Here is an 11,596-nt window from a genome sequence, read left to right as displayed (position 1 = left end):
TGACTCATTATTAATTATTATTTTTGAAAAGGCGAGCCGAGTGCGATTCGACGAGATCACAAAAGTGTGTCCGAAGAGTGATTCAATATTTTGCGCGAAGACACACAAAATTTGATAGAAACTGCCCTGGCAATAGGTTGATATAAAAAGTTATATGGCTTGTGCCGGCCAAAGAGAGGCCCTCAGTCATTGCTGATGGTTCCATCGGCAAGTGTGAATGGCGAACTATGTACCTCGGCTTTTCTTTATCGATATGATTGTATAAAACGATACAGTGGAGCGTGTTACATTGCTTCGACGATCGACCGATTAGAAAGATTCAGACAGAAGTAGGCGAACGACGTGATATGAAAACGTTTGCAGTAGTTCGTATCGTAGATTTGTGAAGAACAAGAAACATGTTCAAGTGTTGACTGTTAAAAATTGAAGATAACAATGTGAGTATCATGCGATCAGCTTTCGAAACATCGTTTGGCTCAAATCAATTTCGAGGATAATTAATAATTATTTTTGCTTAAAAACGAAATTATTGAACTTCGTAAGGTATCCCGTTTTACCTTTCAAATTCTAAGTGTTATCAGTAATTCAGTTATAAGCTGAAGTAGGAAAATAACAAAAAAAATGGGGAGAAGTAAGAATGGCTAGAAACTTGAAAAGAGTTGGGGTAATAATCGCTTATCGATGGTAAAAATTATGTGTACCTGTGTACGTTTGTATGTTGCATATAGCCTCGACGACAAACCTGTAGCGTCGCGTGTATATCGTTCAGGATCGAGGTCCATCGAATACATTATGCATTATCGTGTACACGTCGCGGAGGTTGTGTCAATATCGTACGATATCTAAACATACAGCATCAAAAAAGTCGATATATTGATATAAACGCTCATACATGTTCCACTTATATACATACACACATATGTACGAGGGTTTTAAAAAACGCGTTGCGTGTCATCTTGTGTCGTCTATGAAAAATGTCAATTTCCTGTATCGGATTTCCATACTTTGATGAGCCTGAAAAGCACCTTTTTGAAAAAAGAAAACTAAATTTCTTATTATTTTCTCATGCTCTTAATCGTTTTTCCGGGAACAGCGCAAGAAAAATCTGCCCCGTCCCGTGATTCATATTAAACGTATATCAGCGGATATCAAGGATATTTAGCTAAGCCCGAAGTTAACTCTGTAACTTGTTAACTTGTACACAGAAATGCCATCGCGATTATCCTGTGCACATCGTTTATTTGTCTCTTATTTTCTTTGTTTTAATTCGATCGCGGTGCTCGTTCCTCGATCTTTTGAGATCGAATAAAATAGCAACTTAAGACTTATTATATCACATCTTGAATATGTGCGGCAGTATTTCATTCCCCTTACGCCCAAAGCCGTGATCAGTCGTCGAGAAACCGACGCTGAGATATTTGATGTTTTACATCGAACTCGCAATGATCAAACGTTCACCCTTAGACTGGACTTGTAAAACTCGTTGCTGAAAAAATTTCTACTATCTCGAACCTGCGACTTGAGGTCGGCTATGGGTTTTCGATTGGCAGTATCGATCGACCATTTTTCGTCCCTGGGACCCTAAATTGTACATCGATTATCCTAGAATGGGGTCGCAGCTGATTAATTTCCAGGTAAACGCTGACTGTACGCGATACAAAGCTCTTCAACGATAAGGATCGTCGAATTGTCGTTTTTTTATCTCATATCGTCCGTCGTCGTTGGCATCATCGAAGTACCGAACGTGTACGATAAACGTGAAGGACGATTAAACACGCAGACTCGATAATTAGGACCTCGAAACGTTGACCGAATCACAGAGAACAAAGCGAATAACACTCGCCCCCTCACCCTTAGTCCTTCCACCAGCTGCATAAGCAGCAAAACCATCGCCTCTCGGGATGGGGCTGAAGTATCTGCTATTGTCAGTGCATCGCCCTGGTGGTGGTCAAATGAGTGGTTTCCGCCCTCTTCGGCGGCGGAGGCGGTGGCCTTCGTTTGCTGGCGATGGCGTTCACGATATTGATACTACGATTCTCGTCTGCGAATCTGACGGTCGGTTGTCGGGCCGGGCTAGAAGCGTACTCCACCGGAGCGTGCGGATCCGTCGCGTAAACGTTCTCGTACAAATTGTCAGCTCCGTAGTGCTCCTGAACCCAGTTCGAAACGTTCGTCTCTCTGTAATCTGCGATGGCCGGTGGTGGATCGCGGAAACCGAGGACTTCGTGTGGCGTCGTGCTTGAATCCAGTTTACATTTTTGTGCCACTTGCCACTTCTTCCTCATTACTCGTTGAAGATCCTTTAAGAAATCGCCAGGAGGCGCCTGGTCGGACGCTGCGAGTTTCTTAGGTGACGTGAGCCTGGTGCTGTCCGATCTCCTCGGCGGCATGGGTTTCCTCTGTGGCAGAGCTGGACTGCCCGGCTCCTGCTGAGGCGGAAGGTTGAACGTGATCTTTTTGCCGGTACCGGTTTTCGACTTGGGCGACGTAGGTGGTTCTTGGATGGTCACTCTTCGCTGCGGCTGGGGACTGGACGCGGCTTTCAGCTCCGCTAGATACGGCGGCACCGCGTAGTGGCTGGTGCCCTGCTTCAAGGCACTTCGTCGCACGGTGTCCATATTCGGATTCGGCCTGATCGTTTGAATCGTGTTGTGTGAATACATCGATTCCGTCTTCGAGTTTTGTCTCGTTAGGCTTGAACTGTTCCCGTGCTGCGGCTGAGTCCCATAAGCCGGCGGAGGGACGAACGGTGGAGGCGTGGCGAAATTGGGCGAGCTCGGAGCATACGTCGGCGTGCTCGCGCTGGATCCTGGGTAGGAACTGTGCGGGGAGGATACCGAATTCGCGGCGTTCTGCGCGTTCGCGTTGTAGTTTTGACTGTTTTGCGTATTATTCGGCAACGAATTGCTCGAATACAGTTGTTGATTGTTGGTAGATGGCCTCGACGGTGTGTGGGTCGGCGTGCTGTCGGGTGTCGAGTTCGCTGAAGTCGGCTGCTTCGGCCTGGCACGTCTGATGGTTCCCGTCTCGCCGACTAGAGGACTCGGAGGTGGCGGAAGAGACGCTAGACTCAACGAGGAGCCGGTGAGCTCCGGAGTGTTGCACATTGGCAGTTCACCAGGTGCTGGAGGTGGTGGCAACGAATCCAATGAGAGATTGGATCGGAACATTTCTGGTGGAGGTGGGGGAAGTGGTTCACTGTCGGATTCTGCTTCCTCTGCTACTCTTGATGGGGACGGCGGTGGTGGCAACGAAGTGATCGAATCCATCTACGAATACAAATTCACTTGTATTAATGGTTGACACGATTTTATACAATTTGTATAATACTGAAAACATGGCGAAATAAAATATTGTGTACGTACTTTCTACTAAATTAATTTTTATAATAAACAAATACTCACCATGCATGATGGAATAGGGCTAGTCGGCGTTTTTGACTCCTGACTCTCGTTTCTGTTGTACCCCATCGGGCTCGCTCTTTCCCTAACCGGTGTACCGGGTGGTACAGGACTAACCGGAGTCGCGTTTCCAGATCGATGATGTCTTTTCAGCGTTCCGGATCCATCCGAGTCGGTACCACTTCTTCTTCGGCTGTGCCTTCTGGTCAACGTCCCAGAACCTGAACTCGTCGGACTCGGGCAATTATCTGGCTCATCACGAACTGTTTCGCCTACTTCCTTTAATTGTCTCGTGATTGACGTTAGGGGTAGTTTGGGATTCATCGATGGTTTCCTCTTTATCGTACCTGTTGGAAACTCGCCACATTCAAAAGCCACCTAAAATGAAGAATAAGATAATCCAGTTAATTATTAAGCATTGTAATATTAAAACAAATTATCTAACAGCTAAATTAATTTTATAACCATTATACATATTATATATAGAATATAATTTACCTCGCAACTACTAGGTGCACCGTCGGACAAGCATCCGCTGGAACTCGAGCTGCTCGCTCTGCTCAGTCTGCCGTCGTTATTGTAACTCTGTCGTTGCTCAGAATTGTAACTCTGCCTCTGACCATCGTACTGCCTCGCGTTGTTCACTTCCGCGTTGTGCCTCGAGTTCTCTGTGAACTGGCGCGCGTTGTCGTTGGTCGTGTTGTACTGCGTCTGATTCTGTGGGGGCACAGCGATCGAGCTAACGGAACAAGATCTCGCGTGGGCCAATATATCGAGATCCTCCTGCGCGAGTTCGTCGACCAGAGTCCTGTAATTCTCCATCAGCTGCCTCCCGTACTTGGCCACCCTGATCCCGACCATCCATCGTTCCAGCGACGCGTTATCCTCCGCGCAAAGGAATTTAATGTACTTCGTCGACTTCGGTTGCTGCAATCTGGGATGCTTCACAGCGAAACAGAAATCCGTTGGAGCCTTGTATTTCTTCTTCCAGCCGATCCCGTAATAAATTTGGTTCACATCGAACGTCGCCAAGCAAACCAAATCACGCGCGGTACGTGCTTTTTCTTTCGGCCAATAGTAGAGACCCGATGCGCGAAGAATGAAGTGATATCTTTTCCAGCCCTTCTTGCTGTCAGACTTCAAGTACAATGGTCCTTCCACCTGGACAAATAAATTTCGAACAAATCAAGTAAACGAAAGTACTTGGAAATTACAATTATTATATAATCCACTCAGAAGAATAATACTGCGCGAACATCTGTCACTGACAGGACATTATCAAAATATTGTTTCATTATTTTTTACACATCGCAGTGATAAGATAAGAGAGATAGCACAATCTGTCTTGTACTATTTACAAATCAAGTCTAACTATTTATCTCGGAGATCATGCGTATCTACATGAAAGCTTAATTACCTCCGGTACTCCAACGTTGCTGCTCGAAAAGAATTCCTCCAGAAGAATGTTACGCGAATGATCGTCGTACTCGCCGCTACTCCTGTCAGACGGGCCCAGAAGAAATCTTTCGGGAGTGAGAAACAATTGTGTCTTCTCTGGCTTCTCGACGAAAAGCAACTTATTCTTCGAGTCCCTGGTCCACAGTAAAAGATTCTCTACCAATAACTCGTGATCTTCGTATACCCTCTCTGGAAACCAACAATAACGAGATAAAGATAAAATATTTGCCGCTCATTTTAATAGGTAACCAATTGAATTGGACGTTTACCCATGAACAGGTCGGGCAAGTGCTCGATCACCGTCCACTTCGGATCCATTGGCACGTGATTTTTGTCAGCGAGAAGCCTGCATACGTGCGCCACACTCATCCGTTCGTCCACGAGCAAGCTTTTTCCACTGCCGTCCAAGGTGAACGCTTTGATGAAGAGCTTTTGAACGCTCGCCTCGCGCATCTTCTCCAGCGCCAGCCGGATCTTCTCTGCCTTGACTCTGCTAGCAGCGTCTTCGAAAACAGACACGATCTCACAATTAATACAGAAATGTATAATAGGAAAAGCTTTGTTCCTTGATCCGGGTCTTCCGAGATCTCGATGGGTCGAATAAAAATTGTGACCTACCCATGAGTTGATGAGATTGCTGCTGAGGGCCTGTGTGCATGACGGCCTGAGGTGGTTTGTGCCCGGAACCGCTGCTGCTCGCGGAACTTTCGCTGGACAGCATCGACACCGTGTCCGAGAACGCGCTGTCGTTGTCAGGACTGTCGGTACGTATAGCTGAAGCAAATATTAGACAGCTGTTAAAGCGGAACAAGAGCTGCGAAAGCAAACAGCCTATAAAGCAATTGCACCTTGAAACTATACTCTAGCCAACGGTACAACATAATTAGGACTCTGTGAATTCGAATATCGAGTGTAATGATAATTATAAAACGTTACAAGAATGTTTCATACTGTATTCGTTATGCTAATCTTATCTCGAGTCAGTGAATTGAATTGTACTATCGAATTACCTCCTTCATTTTTGCTAATATCGGTGTTATCGGTAGCTGTGATTCTCGCGCTATTGGGTCGACCCTGCCTCTGCGAATCGGGCGCAGGTGTGGCAGCGATGTCACCGTCGCAGCGGCGCTCCAAAGCGCACAACTCGCCGAGTATGGCATCCAGATCGACATCCTGAGAATCTGCGACAGCGAAGAGAAACGTTTAAAATTAATTAGCCGTTGAAAATATTAAAAACACAAAAAATGCAATGGTCTACTAGAAACGCAGATATTGAGATGAAAAGTGATCGTCCCCGATCGGAGGCACGTAATTCTCTGCTAAAAGAGGAACCGTGTTCAATGATTACGATCGCCGAGATGCTGGCAATGGTCGTGGCACGAATTATGAACGACCCGACGATGAAACCAGTTTCCGTGCTAATTACCCGCACGATTGTACGGTCATCTGGTAACCGCACGTTCGCTCGTATTCCTCGAACGCGAAACGCCGACTCGTACTTACATAGTGTCGTGTACCTGACCTCGTGCAACCAAGGCGAAAGTCCTCGGTTGACGACCGAACCAGCGATTTTAATTGTGAGCCCGATTCGTTTCCCCTTTTATTTGATTGGTAACTATTTTTCGAAAAGTCTTCCAGGAAGTGTCGTACATGAAAACGAAGGTATAACTACCAACAACGCATCCTCTTCTTCTTCAGCGTAATAATTATCGTCAATCGTTACTCGCATGTGATAATATCGGCTTCGTTGAAGTATAATTAACGAAATTAACCCGCAGGCTGTAGAACAACGACCAAAGACCGATTCCAATGTCTGGGCGGGAAAACCGTTTAGACAAATTATGCAACCGTTACTCGTGAATAAAATAACGAGTATTTTTCAACCCGTTCAATTGTAATTTCTTAAATTATTTTCACCGGAATTCGTTCATCACGAAAAGGAGTTACATTGATTGACGGTCGTCCCCCTTTCATAAATGACTAGCAATTAACAAGAAGCAGTTCGGAATGAATTTCTTAGGAATCGCGCGAAGGCGTGAGGCATTCTATCGCAAGTGCACGATACGAGGCACGTGTGTAGCCGATCTCGGAGTCGGGTCCGAGGTCCTGTCCACAGTTTACTCAAGTGCGCACACGTAATACATGTTATTCCCTAAACAAGAACCTCTTACGAGTACTAGACTCGTTCACAAGATCCGACCAACGCGGCTTATCGAGGCGATCAATTACTTGGGAATTAGTGTCAAGATCGCTTCTAATTCGGTTCGTGCGGTCTCGTGCGAGTTAATCGAGCAAAGAAATAAATAAGTAGGACAATAGGGAGGTAACTCTGTGTTACATGGAACAAGGCTTACGATGTTGAATATTAAACAGAGAATAACAAAATATGTGTGTTATAAATTTATAGAGGAGGTAAAATGGAATTCCAAAGGGAAACCGTTTATTTATGTAAATCATGCTAGTCCCTGTATTTCTAGAAATGGACTTATGATACGCTATGTACAGTGAGCTCGTTACGGGAATATCTAGATCGACTCAGGCGTTTTCCTTTTTCCACGAACAAAGGACAGAAACTCTCATTTGCCGGGCGGAGTGTATCGTCGTCAGACCGAACGAATGACGAAGTCGACGTGGAATGCGGCGGTATCTCGTTTAAGACTGTTCAGCTACGAGAGTGCATGCGAATCTCCGGAGCAACGTCGACGACGACGACGGCAAAGTGGAGGGCCCAAGAAACTCGGGCTAACTTTATCAATCGGATTCCCGTTCCGTGGCTCGCGCAGAATTTCCAACGCGCTGACGTTCAACTTTTCAGCAAAAAGAACAGACACGACGAAACTCGATGCATAAACCCGTCGCGCATTATAAGATAGATTTAATAGATGAACGCCAAGTATGCACGTATATAGTAACGATACTTTTATTTCCTTATATACTTTCGGTGTTAAATTTCCCTTAACGTTACTGCGATTATTCATTGTAATAATAAATTGAGACGTTGCATAATAGAACATAAAACTTGAATAAGTGACATCACTCAAGATGACATCACAACGTTATGTTATCGTACTGTGTTATGTATGAAATATTACTTTTAACTACACGTACGTTTATGTACATTATTGTCGTAAAATGTACAAAAATCAAATTATGAAACTACTATTAAAAATATGAAACATCTATTATATTAACTACGTAACCGGTTTCAGGTGAGTCTTCAACGTTAACTACATAAAGTCAATGTACAACTCATTAATTTTAGTCCAAAGTCCATCCAGAAAGTTAGCGAACAGTCATTTACCTAACAGTGAGGTCTAATCACTGTCAAAGCTTAACTTCGTCGATCGAGCAAGAATCGTTGCTTTCTGGGTGACAGAGGGGTTGTTGGCCAACGATAATGATGAGAACGGAAGTTCCGAGGAACGTAAGTGCTTATGTGAGGCAGGGGAACCGGCGCTGGAAAACGGACTGCTTCTTGAGTTATGTTTGCGATAGCGCTTCGCGTGTAATCTTGCTTGGGGACTGGTTTAAACGAGCACCGGAAATAAATCTGAATCTCAATTGTCCTTGCGATAGAAAATGTCTGTCAAGAGATGAGAAATAAGTACAATGAGTATTTTTGTTTGTTCGATGGTCACGTCTTCTTTCATGATTAAACTGAAATTTCAAGAATAGATCAAACAATACCGAAACGGTGACTCAATTGGACAAATACTTGTGAATGCTGGAACTATGGTTTATATCGATCGCAGAGTTACTTGTAATTTCAGATTTGCGAAGCCAAGCCGTACGAAACTGTAGCCGATAATATATCAAATTGCATGCTTCCAAGCTATCAACAGCATACCGGGGTGCATAATTTCCTTTGGAATAATTAACTATTGATTAAATATACATCATACGTTAAACAAAGTATTTTGCTATGCATTATGCAGGCAATAACTCATTTTCATTTGTTTAACTCTATTCGGTAAATAATGTCTTGCTGTCTTTTAATTAGATTCGATATCACGTACATATACAGGGTGAACCACAAATCGTGATCAGTAGAGATTTCTTTGTTATTAACAGTCCGAAAATGTTTTTATCAGGCATGACATGATTTCAAGAGAGTTTTCACGTGATTATAGCCAATTTTCTACCGGCTCGTTTTTTCCATCACTTTTTAAGGTCACTAAATGAGGGTTAAAGGAAAAAGTTATATTATGATAATTACTGAATTCGTCTTGAAATTCTCTATTTGCAAAAAATTGAAAATGACCTTAAAAAGTCATTAAAATCAAAGAATTTGTTATAGTCACGTGAAAGCTCTCTTGAGACTATATTATATCTCATAAAAACATTTTTGATTGGACTAGTAATAACAGAGTAATCTCTACTGATCACGATTCGTGGTTTACCATGTATAACCAATACTGAAACATATAAGTTTCGTGGACATTGTAGACTACACGAAAAATATCGCATTTGGACAACCGATACGAAATATGAATAGGAACGAAAGGTGCTAAGCTCATAAGTGCAACGGCGGCGATGCACTTTCCATGTTCGTAACCGATGAAATAACACGGAGAACGGTTCGGTTTTGTAACTTGGATTACCGTTAGCCACCGTTCCTCACGGCGTTCGATAAGACACGAGAAAATGTCCAATTTATATTCTCGGAAGGATTCACGGCGAAACCTGCTTGACTTACATACTGTCATCGCCGTTCCCCACCACCTGTGTTTATTTTCAGTCTTTTTCTTCTGTTCACAACGGCGCTCAGTCGACTGATTATTCACGATCGACACAGAGTATAGTATAGTTGCGGTTAGTTTTCTTGTCGTGTCAACACCGAGCCACGTTCGCAGCACGATCTTCTTCGCCGATACGACACGTATCTCTCTCCTCGTGCGTGGACGAGGGGACTATAAAATTTTTAGGGAGTCCGGGGGCGAACGCGTCACCCATTCAATGGACGAACCATGAAACCCGACTTTACAGTCTATGCGCATCTTGTTCATCAGACAATAGACGATTTTGTCTATTTTTGGTGGCGCGAGGCTTTCGGTCGAGAATTAAAGGATTCATTTTTGGTAGACGCGACGCAACACTGATAATTGACTGTACTAGGAAGTATATCTTAAATACAAACGAAGAATAGAAAAAGTTTTACTTTTTTGGAAGTGGTATGAAAAGAATTTAGCCACGATGGACATACATATTTAAGGTGTGGCGCAGCTGCAACGAACAGCGGTGACTAATTACACGATAAACAATTTTACTTTCGTACATGTGATATAAAGTTTACAATTTATAAGATGAGCATGGCATAGATTTCCCTCAAGACCAGAGCTCCGCGTCGCCGTGTTTCAACTAGATCCTCGTGTATTTTACTAGATAACTTCGGAACGCTTTAACAATCGCATACAATTTCTAGAAAATGACCGCAATAATCTAACCCGACGGAAGGCTCGTAATGACCGTGCGTAAAACGCTTGGAAGCGATGCACGGATGAAATCGGAAAAATCGCTCTTATCGCAACGAAAGCGATCTCGAGGTCCGAACAGAATTAATCCAAGAAACACCCAGCTCACTTTCTATCTGCTTTCTCGCCACGGCGTATTATCACGCGGTCATACCTACTCGCTAAATCCGAGTTAGCGTTCCACTAAGCGGGCCCGTCAACTCTGATTCAGCAATCGCTAATTGGTGCCGCGAGTCGACGTACCTTTGCTGGACAAGTATCCCAGTATACTCTCGTTACTTCCAAAGTTCGTCAGCATCGTTGAGAACAACGATTTTCGCCGATTGTTGTCGCTAATCGGCATCGGGGATTGATAAATTTGTCATCCTCGGAAAGACACAATGTAGAAATCGCTGCTATTACATTTACATAGATTATGTAATACTCGCGGGTCTAATCGCTGTTTATAAACAGCCACTGAATAATGAGTACGTATCGTTTACAAAATTCACAGATCTTTCACTGAATTCGTAGAAATGACGATCAAACTCTTCGTGTTCATCGAAAAACGTGACAACCGCGCAGTGAACGGGTTAAGGGACTGTCGAAAATCGATTTCGATCGACTCGCGGCCAAACGCGAGTCAGAATTCGGCGACGGATTCGCGAATACAGAGGAATCGATACGCCGGAGGATTACGCGAGATAATCGAGCCGCGGCGGCAGGGATAACTGACGGCGAGGTGCGCGACACGAACGCATGATGTTCACGGCGCGTGCGGCGGCGCTCGACTAAAGGCCTTTAAGGTGAACACACTTGCCTCTTGCCTCGGCTCAAGAGTTTTCCGCGCGGACGCGCTTCACGCTTGCGTGTAGGTGTTACGAGCGCGTCTCCGACGCGACCGCGCCGCGGGTAAAGAGGGTTGCGGACGTGGACGTGCACGGCGAATTACGCAAACGTCCATTAGACCGGCTATTATCGTTAAAAATTATTTCACGCGATCGCACGCTCGAGGAAAGGTGCAGGCAAGAGAAAAAACGCGGTGACTATCATCGTATTTATATAGCGTGTAATTAATTAATCACGGCTATTTGACGTGGCAAATCATCTGACGATACCATAATTATTATGATTCGCAATAATTGTATCTAATGCGATGATCGAATCTAAACTAATTAAGTTGATATACGATTATCATTCATTTTTACTCGTCATGCTATTAAGGATGTATAGGCTATACACTTAAACAATGCTAGCATCTTGAATTTGTTATTATAGATTCCTATT

General features: G+C 44.0%; 1 protein-coding gene across 5 annotated transcripts in view; it reads right to left on the bottom strand.

Annotated features, from left to right (window-relative positions):
* Positions 1 to 849: 849 nt before the first annotated feature.
* The window catches only part of LOC108626451 (amyloid beta A4 precursor protein-binding family B member 1-interacting protein), a 122,791-nt gene continuing 112,044 nt past the window's right edge, over positions 850 to 11,596 (bottom strand). For 4 of the 5 annotated variants that reach the window (XM_018027113.2, XM_026814802.1, XM_018027111.2 and 1 more), the window contains 7 exons: positions 5,870 to 6,040; positions 5,478 to 5,633; positions 5,129 to 5,362; positions 4,819 to 5,048; positions 3,900 to 4,562; positions 3,405 to 3,779; positions 850 to 3,269 (listed from right to left, as the gene is read on the bottom strand). In XM_018027113.2, coding sequence (XP_017882602.1) covers positions 1,926 to 3,269; positions 3,405 to 3,779; positions 3,900 to 4,562; positions 4,819 to 5,048; positions 5,129 to 5,362; positions 5,478 to 5,633; positions 5,870 to 6,040 — 3,173 coding nt within the window. In that variant the 3' untranslated portion in view covers positions 850 to 1,925. Of the gene's footprint in view, positions 3,270 to 3,404; positions 3,780 to 3,899; positions 4,563 to 4,818; positions 5,049 to 5,128; positions 5,363 to 5,477; positions 5,634 to 5,869; positions 6,041 to 10,573; positions 11,084 to 11,596 lie in introns of those variants that run through there. The other variant, XM_018027116.2, reaches the window with a different exon arrangement.

The sequence above is a fragment of the Ceratina calcarata genome, unplaced genomic scaffold, assembly GCF_001652005.2.
Source record: "Ceratina calcarata isolate Rehan_Ccalc_2016 unplaced genomic scaffold, ASM165200v1 scaffold40.2, whole genome shotgun sequence".
NCBI lineage: Eukaryota > Metazoa > Arthropoda > Insecta > Hymenoptera > Apidae > Ceratina > Ceratina calcarata.
The sequence above is the reverse complement of the archived record's forward strand: the minus strand, read 5'-3'. Positions and strand labels throughout refer to the sequence as shown.